The sequence below is a fragment of the Moesziomyces antarcticus genome (genome assembly GCF_000747765.1).
Source record: "Moesziomyces antarcticus DNA, scaffold: scaffold_v10003, strain JCM 10317, whole genome shotgun sequence".
In the NCBI taxonomy this organism is placed as follows: domain Eukaryota; kingdom Fungi; phylum Basidiomycota; class Ustilaginomycetes; order Ustilaginales; family Ustilaginaceae; genus Moesziomyces; species Moesziomyces antarcticus.
In genome coordinates, this window is record NW_014639007.1 from 217,940 (window position 1) to 232,102 (window position 14,163).

General features: G+C 60.7%; 8 protein-coding genes across 8 annotated transcripts; 6 read left to right on the forward strand and 2 right to left on the reverse strand.

The window, feature by feature from the left end:
- Positions 1-44: 44 nt before the first annotated feature.
- PAN0_003c1536 (cyclophilin-like protein) lies at positions 45-618 on the forward strand (the record flags this gene model as incomplete). The annotated part of the gene is made up of 2 exons (XM_014802495.1): positions 45-487; positions 576-618. The coding sequence occupies 2 exons, from the start codon at positions 45-47 to the stop codon at positions 616-618; spliced, it is 486 nt and encodes a 161-aa protein (XP_014657981.1).
- Positions 619-1,191: 573 nt separating this feature from the next.
- Positions 1,192-1,695, reverse strand: PAN0_003d1537 (histone H2A; the record flags this gene model as incomplete). The annotated part of the gene is made up of 2 exons (XM_014802496.1): positions 1,192-1,445; positions 1,539-1,695. 2 exons carry the CDS (start codon positions 1,693-1,695, stop codon positions 1,192-1,194), a joined length of 411 nt encoding a protein of 136 aa, XP_014657982.1.
- Positions 1,696-2,561: 866 nt separating this feature from the next.
- On the forward strand, positions 2,562-3,627 carry PAN0_003c1538 (histone H2B; the record flags this gene model as incomplete). Its single annotated transcript, XM_014802497.1, has 2 exons — positions 2,562-2,711; positions 2,824-3,627. 2 exons carry the CDS (start codon positions 2,562-2,564, stop codon positions 3,625-3,627), a joined length of 954 nt encoding a protein of 317 aa, XP_014657983.1.
- Positions 3,628-4,222: 595 nt separating this feature from the next.
- Positions 4,223-5,108, reverse strand: PAN0_003d1539 (vacuolar sorting protein VPS24; the record flags this gene model as incomplete). The annotated part of the gene is made up of 4 exons (XM_014802498.1): positions 4,223-4,480; positions 4,545-4,666; positions 4,734-4,979; positions 5,066-5,108. 4 exons carry the CDS (start codon positions 5,106-5,108, stop codon positions 4,223-4,225), a joined length of 669 nt encoding a protein of 222 aa, XP_014657984.1.
- A 2,413-nt stretch (positions 5,109-7,521) lies between these two features.
- Positions 7,522-7,911, forward strand: PAN0_003c1540 (uncharacterized protein; the record flags this gene model as incomplete). The annotated part of the gene is made up of 1 exon (XM_014802499.1): positions 7,522-7,911. The coding sequence occupies one exon, from the start codon at positions 7,522-7,524 to the stop codon at positions 7,909-7,911; it is 390 nt and encodes a 129-aa protein (XP_014657985.1).
- Positions 7,912-8,044: 133 nt separating this feature from the next.
- On the forward strand, positions 8,045-11,500 carry PAN0_003c1541 (uncharacterized protein; the record flags this gene model as incomplete). Its single annotated transcript, XM_014802500.1, has 1 exon — positions 8,045-11,500. One exon carries the CDS (start codon positions 8,045-8,047, stop codon positions 11,498-11,500), a length of 3,456 nt encoding a protein of 1,151 aa, XP_014657986.1.
- Positions 11,501-12,029: 529 nt separating this feature from the next.
- On the forward strand, positions 12,030-13,115 carry PAN0_003c1542 (MIP family channel protein; the record flags this gene model as incomplete). The annotated part of the gene is made up of 1 exon (XM_014802501.1): positions 12,030-13,115. One exon carries the CDS (start codon positions 12,030-12,032, stop codon positions 13,113-13,115), a length of 1,086 nt encoding a protein of 361 aa, XP_014657987.1.
- A 304-nt stretch (positions 13,116-13,419) lies between these two features.
- On the forward strand, positions 13,420-14,062 carry PAN0_003c1543 (uncharacterized protein; the record flags this gene model as incomplete). Its single annotated transcript, XM_014802502.1, has 2 exons — positions 13,420-13,663; positions 13,722-14,062. The coding sequence occupies 2 exons, from the start codon at positions 13,420-13,422 to the stop codon at positions 14,060-14,062; spliced, it is 585 nt and encodes a 194-aa protein (XP_014657988.1).
- Positions 14,063-14,163: the final 101 nt, after the last annotated feature.

Genomic DNA, 14,163 nt, shown 5'->3' on the forward strand with positions numbered 1-14,163 from the left:
TCCTGCCACGCAACCATCAGTCAATCGAGGCAGACAGCACCGCCATGTCGACGCCAGGCAAGGACGCGGGCGCCGTGGTGATGGAGACGTCCATGGGCAGGATCGTGTTCGAGCTCTACTGGAAGCACGCGCCCAAGACGTGCGCCAACTTCTACCAGCTGGCCAAGCAGGGTTTTTACGACGGCATCATCTTCCACCGTGTCATCAGCGACTTTATGATCCAGACGGGCGACCCCACCGGTACGGGCTCGGGTGGTGCATCGATCTACGGTGGCGCCTTTGAGGACGAGCTGCATCACGAGCTTCGCTTCGTCGGTGCGGGCATCCTCGCCATGGCCAATGCAGGTCCCAACACCAACCGAAGCCAGTTCTTCGTCACGCTGGCGCCGACGCCGTTCCTCGATGGCAAGCACACCATCTTTGGTCGCGTCGCCGAGGGTTTGCAGGCAGTTCGAGAGATCGGAGTGGCAGAGACAAAGGACGACAGGTACGTTTGCAGTCCAACTAAATCACGACGACATGGCGCTTTCTGACCTTGCTCTCTCTGCGATATCCTCTATTCCTTTGAAACGTAGGCCCGTCGAGGAGATCAAGATCGTCAGAGCAACAGTCGCCTGAACCGATGCAGCGAGCGTTACCAGGCATTGCAAGCTTTCAACCGCATTCACGAATTGGCAAGCAATATCCCGCCTGAATTTTGGGCTCGATTTATCGCCAATAAAACCACACCCGCCTGAATTCGCTCGAACGATGCTGGACCGAGCTCGCAATGAAGCACGCGCGAACGAGCATCTTTCGTCACGATCATCGGCACAGAGGCACATTGCCGCTCGCCTAGCCGCACCGAAGCACAATCTACGACTGGACCCCTCATTACATCAGGCACGCGCAAAAACACACAAGAGGACAGGTTGGTATGATGCCTGAGGTTGCGAAGCTGGCGGAGCCCTGTTCTGACCGCCGAGCCCATGGTGGTAGTAGTACAAGGATGAACAACAAGAAAAAGAAAAACGAGAAGACAAGACTAGGGGTAGAAGAGGGATAGCGAAGAGTAAAGATAGCAAATTGCCGTCTCTATCCAGACAATCCTAGACGACGGCCGAAGGTATTCGGACCAAGGTCGATGGGAGGAGGTGGTGATACAGTGGGAAGGCGGGACACGAGAAGCGCGACGGCACGAAGCCGAGACGCTTAGATGTCCTGCGAGCCACCAGCCTTCTTCGGCTTGCCCGACTTGGCGGGGAGGAGCTCCGACTGGATGAAGGGGAGGACACCACCCTGGGAGATGGTGACGCCGCCAAGGAGCTTGTTGAGCTCCTCGTCGTTGCGGATGGCGAGCTGAAGGTGACGGGGAATGATACGCGACTTCTTGTTGTCACGGGCAGCGTTACCAGCGAGCTCGAGGATCTCGGCAGCCAGGTACTCGAGAACGGCGGCGAGGTAGACTGTTGGAATGCGAAGTAGTACAAAGCGGAGGCAGAAACGTCAGCGAGATGATTCGGGAGAGAACGACAAAAGAGACTTGAAAGAGTACGTACCAGGTGCACCGGCACCGACACGCTGAGCGTAGTTGCCCTTGCGCAAGAGACGGTGGATACGGCCGACGGGGAACTGAAGACCGGCCTTGGCCGAACGCGACTGGGCCTTGGTCGAGGCGTCACCAGCCTTGCCACCAGACTTGCCACCGGAAGACATTGTTGCTAAGTTTGTATGAGGGGGGGGTTGAGAAAGGGTGGTTGGGTTGCGTTGGTCGTAAGACTTGAGGACGGAATGCGGGATGGGAAGAGAGAGAAAAGGAGAGGGGAGCCCGGGAGAGGATGCCGAATCTGGCAGAGGGTTATATCGTCTTTCGGGGGTCGGGACGCGCAGGCAGTCGTGGCCAGCCTGCAGCCCGCACTACGCAAAGCCGCACCAGCGGCTAAGCCAGCCAGGTGTTGGGAAAGCCCAGTGCGCGACGCGACTGGTGCTGCACCCGCACCAGCCATCTGCACCTGCACCGACGCAACAGAGCGCGGTGTGTTGCAGTGCGAAATCCTCGGTCGCTGTTGCCGCACCCTTGATTTTTCGAAAATCGGACATTTGACGCTCAGTCTGCTGAACCCAGTCGCGTCTGTCGAGCACTGGAGCGCTCGGATGCCGTCATGCGCAGCTGATCCTTGCCCGGAGTATTCTGTCGAAATTCCATATTCTTGCAATTAGAGGCTTCGAAGGATGCGACACACCTAGCACTAATGCGGATGGGGCCTTCGAAGGCTCGAATGTTTTCGATGGGTGCATACATCGACATCACTCGGCGGCAGAATCCAGGTGCTCCTCCCCTATCCAGCTCTGCCCCACTAACATACGTTCGTCTCTGCTCGTTAACGGAGCTATGTCGTTCTAGGCAGCTATCGTGTTCCGAGACTTCATTGGCAGTATTCCCCAACTTGTTGATAGGGCAGAGAATCAGGCGGTCTTCAGCGCCAGGCAAGAATCAGGGGAAGAATCGGGGAGGGGCGGATTTGTGGGGGCTTGATAGCACGCCAAAACGTGACAGAGATTGGGGGGCGACGAAGGCCCAAATGCAAGAATCATGGAATGAGTTGGTTGAACCCGCAGCGCACACCGATGGTGTGGGACAATCAAAGTCGGACGCCTTTGGAGCCTTCGAAGGCCCCATTGATTTAGCGTTCGTCAATCTCATTCGGGCCCAAGCCACGACGCTGTGGACTGTGCGTGTGGCTGTTGCGTTTGGCCTAGTGGAGGGCGACCCGTGATTTTTCGAAAATAGCGGAATTTCCGCTAGCTGCACGAAGATCATGCGCTTGGTTTCTCGCTGCGGAGACCGACGCGTTGGCGCGCTCGACAGGCATACAACGGTGCGGCTCGTGGATTTTCCCACTCGACCAGCAGCAGCTCAGCAGCGGCGCGTCAACGCCGAGTGCACGCGCCTTGGCTTCAGGCGCTTCGACGGCCCTACAGACGCGCTCTCTCTCTCGTTCAACAGAGGCGGTTGCGCAGCACTTCTCGCTGCACTCGCGCGCCGTGTCCGTTGCGCCTGCAGGGACCCGCACTCAGATTGGCTTAAAACCCAACCCCTCCAACGCCGTGTCAGCCTCGGACCCTCTTCTTTCTTTCCTCTCCTCCAKCCGTCAAGCCTTTCAACGCTACATCCCAACCTTCCCACCTCAACTCAACCAACCCTCTTACTTCGTCAACATGCCCCCCAAGCCCGCCGAGAAGAAGCCCTCCTCCACCGCCGGCAAGGCCCCCGCCTCGTCCGCTGGCAAGGCCCCCTCCGAGGCCGCCAAGAAGACCTCCAAGGCTCCCGCCAAGTCTGGCGAGAAGAAGAAGGCCACCAAGGTCCGCAAGGAGACCTACTCGACCTACATCTACCGTGTCCTTAAGCAGGTCCACCCCGACACCGGTATCTCGAACAAGGCCATGGCCATTCTCAACTCGTTCGTCCAGGACATCTTCGAGCGCATCGCCACCGAGGCCTCCAAGCTCGCTTCGTACAACAAGAAGTCGACCATCTCGTCGCGAGAGATCCAGACCGCTGTTCGCCTCATCCTTCCCGGTGAGCTGTCCAAGCACGCCATCTCCGAAGGCACCAAGTCGGTCACCAAGTTCTCGTCCTCCAAGTAAGCGCTAGCTACTCGACGATCCTCTTGTTACGACCTCCTTCTCGCCATGTAGTACCCTTCTTCGGCCCGACGCGTTCGGTGCGACGCGTCGTGGAGTCCTCCCCTTGCAACTGGTCTCGCGCCTTTTGCACCGCCCAACCTCCGCGACGGGTGGATGCGAGCGTGTCTCGGCGTCCGCGCGTCGTCGACCGGCTTTCTTCTTTTCTTGGTCGCCTTTGTATCTCTTCTGTACTTTTACCGCCAGCGCTAGCATCTCCTCCCCCTCAGATATATCCAGCAGCAATCTGAGCATATCGGTCTCAAAACTATCTCTTTTTCGCGTGTGCTTCTGTGTGCTTATTGTTGTTGCGGTGGTTGGATGACGCGTTGGTTTGGAGGCGGGCTGCTCAAGGCTGCGAGTGCCGGTCGAGCTTGACGTCGTGTCGCGGCTGAAGTGACGCGTGGGCTCGTGGTGCGAGTGTGCGAGTGTTATGTTGGCTTGGACAGTGATGACGTTGACAGTGGATATCGGGATGGATTCAGATCGTTCAAAAGATGCGGATACAAGTACAGAGTATGATGGATGCGAGGCGACGAAGGCAGAGTAGTGTGGGGATTCAGCCACGGAGGAGACCGTCGAGGGCGGCCTGCATGCGCTGCATATCTTGCTGTTCCTGTTCCTCGTTGATCTTTGGATCTTCGACGGCGAGGTCGGGAAGATGGTCGGTGGTGGAGGCTTGACCGAGCTTGCCGTCGGTGAGTTGGTAGAGCACCTTGTCGACCTCTCCTTGCGCCTCCTCTTCCATTTCGTCTTCGTCCTCGCCAAGCACGCCCGAATCCATTGCGTCTTCCATGAGCTCCTCCATAATCCCCGCCTATCCAAACACAGTGATCGTTAGCGATGTCATATGGAGGTGAGGTGAGGGGTTTGGGACGTACCTTTGTCATTTCGGCGCTCATCTGACGCATGACTGCCGATACCTCGGGCAACTTGACGAGCTGGTTCGAAAGCTTCATAATCTCGGTCGACTTTTGCATGCTACCCGTCACCTTGTACATGGCTGTATCGATGTCGTAGTGTCAGCATGCTTTGGCGTGTGGATGGGCGGTGAGGGTGATGGCACTTACCGAGTTGATGTTGTAGCTGCATGTGGATGCTGTTGAGTCTCGCCTTGGAGACTGCGAGTCGGTTCTTCTGTTTCGAGGCACGCACGACTTCTCGCGCGAGGATCTTTGCATTCTTCACATCGCCCTTCTTGGCGAGCTTCTTGATCTCCGCTTTTGTCTTGGTGGAGCCTTGGTCGATCTGACGCATCTCGCGGTCGAGCGCGCGCTGTTCGGACCTCAACTGCGACTGCACCTTCTTCACCCGCTCTGCGTCGATGAAAGAAGACAGGGGTGGTGAGTGTTTGTCAGCCGTGTGTGTTGCTGGTGTGATGCGAGCGGTTCGTGCTACGTACCTTCTTGTGATGGTCCAAAGATGAACTTGGACACGGCCTGCATGGCGAACACCTGTCTGCCTGGTGCCTCTGTCTGTGACCCTTCGATAAGCTGTGCTGTGTGTGTGGATGGCGGAGGCTCTCCTGGTGCGTGAGGTGGGTGCTGTCGATGGGCTGGATGTGATGGTCGACGGAGGCTGTATCGCGGATGGTCGAGAGGTTGGAGCCGAGGTGGAGTTCAGGGCCCCGCGTAATCGGGTCGGCGGTGCATGCACGGCTCCGGAATCGGAATTCGGGTGTCGGGCACCTGGGCGTGTTGGTGCCTTTTCGCGCGAGATCGTGCATCTTTCGACGGCTGTTTGATCCTCCTCGGATTGCAGGTGGACGAACTTGCTCGAGAGTGCGTGCTGTGTATTGAGATGGTTTCCATGCTCTGTATATACGGTCGTGAGCGTTGTATGTAGTTTTGGTCACGACTGAGAAGGTGATTGGTGGCCGATTCCAACTCAATCCGTTCTTCCGTCCTGAAAGTGGAAACGCCAAAAAAGGGGGACGCGAAATGACGGCTGAAAAAAGGCATGCGAGGCACAGGGAGCAGACGACGGCCTAACAGACATGACTTCAGTCCATCGTCCTTCGTCGTCCTCCTCGCTCCCGATTCGCATCATCGACACCGTCAACGAGCACGATCCAGCTCACAAAGACGAAAAGCCTACAGGACCCGGAAGAGCGGGATGCATAGCGACTGAGCAACCGGGAAAAAAGAGGGCTACTAATGCAAGCCACGGGGGTGGCGTGGCATTACTGGCGCCGCACCATGTACGCCCGATGGAAAGCTTGCAACGGCTCGGGGTTGCTACGTCACACCGGCAACTGACGGGTCGAGGGCAGCAATGCCACTCAAGGCTCACTGGGACGATGCGATTGCATGCGATTGGGCCTTCCGAATGATGCTCGGGCGAGTCGGCGGACTGGAGTTGCGAGCAGAGTGCGACAAGTGGGGCTTGGCGAGCCAGGCGCGACGCGTCCGAGGAAAGCTGCAACTGTGACTGCCGTTGGATCGACGCGCAAGAGAGAGATCTAAGTGAGACCTGCAAGCAACACTTGCGAGCGGAGCTGGCGCGAGGAAAAGTCGGCGCGTCGGGGTGAAATGCTTCCTCCTTCCTTTTCGGACGTTTTGGATTCGGGTTCAGACGATTTTCCTTGCAGCGAGCCTCTGACAGGATCGACGGCGGCTCGCGCGGGCACGTGTGGACTCGTCGGGCAGGTAACAATACGGCTTCTCCGAACGCAAAGTGCACGACTCGGAGACCGGCCGTACCGCCAGCGGATCACTGCTCGACACCCGCCCAGCTCCTCAGGACATGACGAGGTTCAGACGCTGCAGCCGAGATCAGCCTGATGGCACACACAAAGGCAGAGAAAAGCAGGGTTGGCGTGCAGGAGTCTACCCACGGGGACCCTGCCTCGACCCGCACCTCGGCTATGACTTCGTAGCTCGACCGAGAGCGCTGGCGGCACCGGTCAAATGGAGCGCAAAGGTGGACTGGCGACGGCGTCCGCTGGCGAACGGGCCGTCCCGGCCCGGAAACGAGTCTAGCAGCGAACCTTCTTCTGCGTCTTTCGGTCACCGCCGTCGGGCGGCGAGCCGCCGCACAGCTTCCACACACTCTCGACCCCCAATGAACGCCATGGCGATATGGACAAGGGCTCGAGTGTCATCCAAGTCGACCCGATGAAGCAAGTCGGATGCGGTTGCTGCGGTGCGCATTTTGCCTAGCGTGGGACGGAGGAGGTGCTGCACGATGCCAATCACCCCATCTGCGGCCTGCATACTGTCAGCAGCAATGGCAGCTCCGAGGCATCACGCTACAGTCACTTAGGGTGAAGGGCAAAATTGGGCCAACGCCCGCGTGTCGAGTCGCGTGTGGGGCACTCGAGCTGTGCCCACCGTGATTGCAGGGTGTTTCAGGAAATTTGGCATTCCTCGACCTTGCGTGCCTCTCTGCTCGGCTGGCATGGTGCTGCGTTGCCCCTCGCTCTGGCGGTGTGGCATTTTCGCGTCCCGATGTGGGAGTGCGGCGGCCCTTGCCTGTCTCGCCTGCTGCACTGTTACTCGGCTGGCTGAGCGTTCATGCGCCCGCTCCCTTCAGTAGCGCGCCTCCTTGCCACTTCTAGCCAACGGGCGAGTGTGACGGGCTGATACCTCGCCTCGCCTCGCCTGGAAGGCTGGCAAAGCAGGAAAAGCAGGAAAAAGCAGAGTCGAGTGCTTCTCCGACGCACGGCTGCAATCGACGGTCGTGCCTGCTTCCTGCTTCCTGTCGGCTGTTGGCTCCTACATACAGCGTACATGCTTGCCCCGAGCATGCTGCTGCTGCAGCGCAGCCGTCGACGTGATTGCCTTTTTTGCCCTTTTCCTGCTGCTGAGCCCGACCGCCCCGCATCCCTCTGCCCCTCACTCTCCCTCTGCGACTGCCATGCTCGCTTGCTTGTTTGGGAGGCCCCCCTTGCCGCCGATCCTTGCCCCTTCACCACCACCACCGCTACCACCGACCACACCACACCAACTGCCACTGCTGGCCTCCGACGCCGCTGCCGTGTGGCTGTCGAGCGCTCTCTCTCTCACCCAGTCTCATTTGCGTCCAGATCTTCCGCTGCAACCATACCTTCCCACCCTTAACGACGCCACCGTGCCACCGCGCACCTCGGCAACCTCGCATCGCGTTGCTCCCAATCAGGCGTGGCAAGAGCCCCTCCAGCAGCCTCACCTAGCAACCTTCCGCTCCCATCTCCAGCATCGCTGCTATCCTTCTCAACACCATCCATCGACCACACACCTCATCTATACGATGCTTGTCGGCGCATAGTCAACTGCTGATACCCACAACATCCTCGCCGTCTGCCGCAGCCACGACTACAGTCAGTCGCATCTCACGCACCCCACTTGCTGCCTCGCGCCTTGCCAAGCCAGCTAGCTGCGCCCGGCTCACCACAGCGATCATGTCAGCCGTCGCACCCAGGCCCAATTCGGTCGCCAACTCCTTCTACGAATCCGACGCTCGCCCCAGCTTCGATGCTTCACGTCCACGCGAGTCTCTAGGCAAGAACTCCGGCCTGATCCGCGCCATCGGCCGAGAGCGAGAGGGTCTCGCCCCTTCCTACCGTCCCCCAAGCACATGGACCCAGCGCTCCAGTCACCACGACGTCGTCTGGGCCGGCGAGCACGACAGTACCCTCGACCACCCCAACGACGACCAGTTCTCGGACGCCGAAAGCTGGGACGGCGAGACGCAAGCAAGCTCGCACGCCGCCACAATCGGCGAACACGACGCAACAACCAGCGTCTATGGCCACGTACGCCCCACCAGCATCGGCAGCTCCATCTTTGCCGGCCGCGGCGCGAAATCCGAACGCAGGCGCAAAGAGGCTCCTCCACCCCTCCCTACCCTGCCACTCTCCGCTCAGCATCAGCATGCCAACCTCGCCTTTGGAGCAGACGCCGCCGGCCTGCTCAGCCCATCCGCACAGAGCATGCTCACGCCTCGGAGCGATGCAAGTGGCTTCGAAGACACCAGCCAGTACAGCCCCAGCGTCCATCAAGACCCCTTTGAAGCTGACGAGCTTTCTCACGGATTCGACCTGCAGAATGGCCATAAGCGCACCCGCGCCCCGCAGCCAGCCGCTCAGAACGGCCATGCAGAAGACCCAACCGCGACACAGCCAGTGCCTAACCGTGCCTCTTCACGCGCGCCGCCGCCCCTCCCTGTCAAGGCGGCCTCGAGAAGCAGCAACGAATCGCTCCATCGCGACCACTCCACCTCGGCAGACCTCACGCTGACCGACGGAACGCTTGCACTTCCCAAACGCAGTCCAGCCAGACTCGCCGATGGCACGCTCGTGCCCAAGATGCCCCCGGTCCCGCACACCAGCGACTTGATGCAGCCCCGCAAGGCCAAAGCGCGTCGTGACCGCTCGCCCATCCTCTCGTTCGACGGTGGCGCCGCAGAGGAGGAAAAGATGCTCGTCGAGCTCCAAGACAGGCTCGCCAACGACGTCCGTCGCATCAGCACGCTTGGGCCCAAGGTCAAGAAGAACGCTCCGGCTCCCTGGGAGCTTGGCGGTGACGATGCAGTCACTGCAGCAGGACGACCGTCGCTGCGTGAAACGCTCCGCCCGAGTGCTGAGACGTTCGAGAAGCCCTTCTCCAGGTTCAAGACCAGACCCTCGGTAGATCATGCCCACTCCGGAGGTCGAAGCCCGAACACGGCCCACGCTCCGTCTACCCTTGCTCACAGCTCGAGCAATGCCGACTCGCTCGAACAGGAGGCCAAGAAGGAAGATGACGCCCAGTCGCTCTTCGCCACCCAGCGCTCGCGCTCCAAGAGCGTCTCGAGCAGCGCCGTCGGCATGCTCAAAGGCCTCGGTCTCGCTGCGGCTGCCGCGCCCGCCTCCAAAAAGGGCAAGCTCACCAAGGCGTTGCGCCTCGTCGGTGGAGGAGGCTCTTCTGCCAACGACGAGCGTCGCCCTGCCTATCCCGGCTCGGGCCCGTTCTCGGAGCACCCAGCAGGCGCCAACGTCAATGCCTCTGGTGGTCAGCACGCATCTTCGCTGGGCCTCGCCAAGCCGCAGGCGCTTGGCGAATTGCCGCACAGTCGCTCGTCCAGGACTCTCAACAGCAACGGCCCCAGCGCAGTGCCCAGCAAAAGCACCGCCGATCTCGCCAACATCATCATGTCGGCCAACGCAAAGTACCGAGACCAGGCATCGTCTCCACCCATCCCCTCTCCCAAGCATGCCAACGGAACTCTGCCTTCCCCGCTGTTGGGCGGCGCCCGCTCGTTGGGATACAAGAAAGACACCCTGAGTCCGATCCCGGGCAATTCGTTCCTGACCGAGCACCGTCGTGGCTCGGGCTCTCTGGAGCAGACCAGGTCGCGCACGCCGCCATCGCGCGACGCGAGTTCAAGGCAGCCGTCCGAGGCGAACAGCGACGTGGTCATGGCGCGCAACAGCAGCATCGAGAGCGAAGGCGCATTTGCTTCGACCGTACCCGAGGGAGAGTCAACTCCCGTCGGCAAAGCGGCGGCAGCAGAGGTGTCTGCGGCTCGCGGCGCACCGGGCTCGCCTGTGGGCCCCAACGGCGGAGTGCTTTCTGCTTCGTCTAGCCAGACCTCGGGGAGCCTGCCACTGCCAGGCAACATCGAAGGCGTGCCTTACAAGCTCATTTCGCTCGAACAGGCCCGCGAGCAGGCGAGGCAGAAGCAGTCCGAGTGGCTCGCATCGTCTGGCGCGGTAGGAGCGGGCAGGAACGCGGCCGAGTCCATCCACGACGAGCACGCAATGCACAGGGATCCCTCGAGCGACGGACAGACCAACTCGCGCATCCTCAAGAACAAGAAGAGCGGCTTCCTCATGCGCAAGCTCAAGAAGGAGAAGGGCGTGAGCATCGACCTCGACGGCGTTTCGACCTTCCCTCCTAGCGGCAGCAGCAGGGATTTGAATGCATCTGCCAAGTCACCCATGCCGTCCTTCTCCGTGACTGGGCTGGACGAGGAGAACGATGCGCTCGGGCCGCTGGGTCTGAGCGAAAAGCCGGCGCTCCAGATCCGACCTGTCTCGTCCATGTTCTCGGGCTTTGCCGCCGACTTCCTCGACGCCTCGGCGCTCTCCGAGGGACATCTGCGCGAGGCGTCCAACGGCTCGTCGACCAGCTCAACCGGACTGCTGGCGCCGCACAGCCCGGCGCCTTCTTCGTTCCGAACGCCGTCGCCCGTGCTCTCTGATTCGGGTCGATTCGCGCCCTCCTCGACGTCGCACAAGCCGCAGCTCGCTGACATCCGACCGCCACCGCACGGCGCCAAGCTGCCCGGGCCGGCGGTGCCCGGATCGGCGGACAGCACCTGGAGCGGCAACGGCGGCGCCTCGGGCGCGAGTCGACTGCCGAGTCTGGATGCTGGAGGCAGCGTGTCGGACACGCAGTCGCAGTTCCACTCGCCTGCCACGTCGCCGCTCACGCCGTCGTTCCACCACTCTGTGCACCCGCCGAGCTCGAACGCGGCGACGACGCCGTTGCTCGGATCGAGCGAGGCCGAGACGGCGCTGTCGGCGCCCGCCAGCCCGCAGATCCCCGAGGAGGTGCGCCAGCGCGCGCGCGAGATCGAGGCGCAGATCCAGGAGCTCAGCAACGAGCTGCACGAGCTGCGCGTCAAGCATGTCGGCCACGGCACTGCGCCCGTCTTCCGGCCCAGCGAGGCGGCCGACGGCGAGCGCAAGGAGCATTGTGCTGTGGGCGCGTGTCCGTCGTGCGGCTGCGGGTGTGCTGAGCAGAGGAGGCTGCAGAGCATCAACGAAGCGGCGGTGCTCAAGGGCATCAGCGTGCTCGATCGCGGCCGTGCGCTCAAGCCGAGCCAGAACATGGGCAACACGGGCAAGTTTGGCGGATACACCAACCGCTGATCGCACATCTTTGCGTCGTAGAGTTCCACTCGAAATACCCAGATCGATACCCAGGCCCAAGCACAAGCATGAATGGTCCCGGTCAGAATGTGTGTTGAGGACTGGCTCGCATGAGGTGGTGTTACTTTTGCGGTGTCCTGGGGGCATTTTTTGCTGCAAGACGCCGGGGCGCGATGAGACGCGTGTGTGAAAAAAGTCGCCGCAGCCCACCCATCGGATTGGCTTTGGATGAGGCTCAGATAAGGGCGAGTGGGTCTCGGAGGGGAGCGAGGGGGGTGCATGCGTTAGCATTGGGGCTAAAAGTGGGTTGCAGTGCGACGTGCGAAAAGGAACTCAACGGTCCCGGGCTCGGGGGTTCGATAAAGGGTCAGTGCGAACAAAGTGGGCAACCAACACGCTGGTCACCGAGAGGGCCAGAGAGGGGTTCAGGGTCCAAACACAGCGCGGGCTTGGGTCGAGGGGTGAAAGGGTTTATCTAGGCCCCCTACTGACGCAACCTGGCTTGACGTGCTGCCACCAACTCTTCGATATGACTCGCTTGGCGAATCGCGGGCAGCTTTCGCAGCGGGATGTGCATCCTGATCCGTCTGCGGCGGAGCCGTTGCTTCCTGCGTCGGCACCTCTGCCGCATGAAGCGACGCGGTTGCACAAACCCCCTCGCTGGTGGTCTGGCACCACCTCGCCTTCCTCGACGCTCGGCGATGCCAGTGGGCAGCGTGAACCCAACAGCTGGGCAAAGGTGCGGCATCTGTACCGCGAAGAGCTCGCCGAGTTCTTTGGCACCTTTCTCATCCTCCTCTTCGGTGCCGGCGTGGAGTGTCAGGTGAATCTGCACTACCATGGTGCTGACACGCGCGATGTCGCTGCGTACGGGAGCTACTTCCAGGGCCGGCTGGCGTGGGCTGCTGGTGTAGCTATGGCCGTATGGGTATCGGGTGGCATTAGCGGTGGACATTGCAACCCCAGTGTGACGGTCGCCCTGGCGCTGTTTCGTGGCTTCCCGCGTCGCAAAATCATCCCGTTCGTCGTGGCTCAAACCCTAGGAGCCACGGCAGCAAGTCTTTTGGTGTATGCCAACAACTTGACCAACATCGCCCGCTTTCAGGGAGGCGCAGCAAGGACCGTGAAGGGACTCGGAAGCACGGCACCGTTCTTTTTTACGCTTCCCGCGCCCGAACTGTCGTATGCCTCGGCATTCTTCTCGGAATTCCTCGCCACAGCCGTGCTGCTCTTCGTCGTCTTTGCACTCGCGGATACGGCCAACCTCAAACCGCCAAAGGGGGCACAGCCTTTTGCGATGTTCATCGTGCTGTTGGGCATCGGCGCTAGCTTGGGCTACAACACCGGCTATGCGATCAATGGCGCGAGGGACACGGGCCCGAGGATCGCACTGTGGCTCGTCGGGTACGGCAGCGAGGTGTGGACGCACGATGCGTGGTACTGGGCGTGGAATCCGTGGCTCAGCAGTATCCTGGGTGGAGCGGTGGGCGCTGCAACGTACGATGCCTTCTTGTACACCGGTCAGGACAGTCCGTTCAACAGGCCCAAAGTCGTGCGTGGCGGGTACGGTGCGATCCAGGTGACTTCGGATGACGAAATCGAGAGCAGCGCATAGACCGAGACGCTAGAGGATAGACACAGCTCATGCCTCATTGCCGCATAGCTTCTCATCGCACTGTCGAGTTAGATAGATACATCGTCGTGGCTATGCCGTAGTGACTGTGCTGGAGAGAGCTGGGATAATGGCATCCCGGAGAGTGGGCTGGGCGGGTGAGTCTAACAAGCGTGTAAAAATGCGCAGCTCAAGATTCTCTCTCCACATGACCATAGCCGCAGTTGCTGCGCAACATTGCGTCCTTGTTCACCACCACCATCCTCCTTTTCCGGCCTGACCTCGCATATGCCGAGGTGACATCAGCATGAACACAAGACAAGCCGAAGCAAATACATCGGAGGCGTCTTCGTCGCGCACGCTCACGGTCGACCACGCGCCCGCTTCGCATACGCAGCCGCACGATGTGGGGATCCTGCGCCTTCGACCCGAGCCGCGCTCGCGCCCCGGCCTCGACCAAACTAGCAACAGTGCGAGTGGAAGCACACGTCGGGTAGTGTGGACCGAAGAAACCGTGGACAACGAAGGCCTCGGTCGCAAAAAGTCCAAGAGTAAGTCTCGCTCGTCCGGGCCAACCTCAGTATGCGCGCTGACTAGTTGGTGCTTCAGTCTGCTGTATCTACCACAAGCCAAAGGCATTCGACGAGTCGTCTGACGAGTCCTCGTCTGCGTCCGACTCTTCCGAAAGCGACTCGGACTCGGACGCAGCTTCTTCGGATTCCGACTCGGGTCCAGCCCTGTCAAAGGCAGCCAAGGAGAAACTCAAACAGCGCACCAAACATCGCCACCACCACCAACACGCCGAGGGCTGCACTCATTCAAAGTCGCGCTCGTCCACAACGACCATCACACAGCAGCAGCCTAGCCAGGATCGAGAAGCGCATTCCGACTCGGAACATGCGCCAGCCGACAATTTCCGCCCTAACGCCTATGAACGCGGCACAAGGTAGCCCACACACGAACCAGTCATTGTCATACCCTTCCGTCATCACAGCATGCATCCTCGAGCCGACCCCGCCCGACACCCATCTCTGGGGAACCGCACCACGGC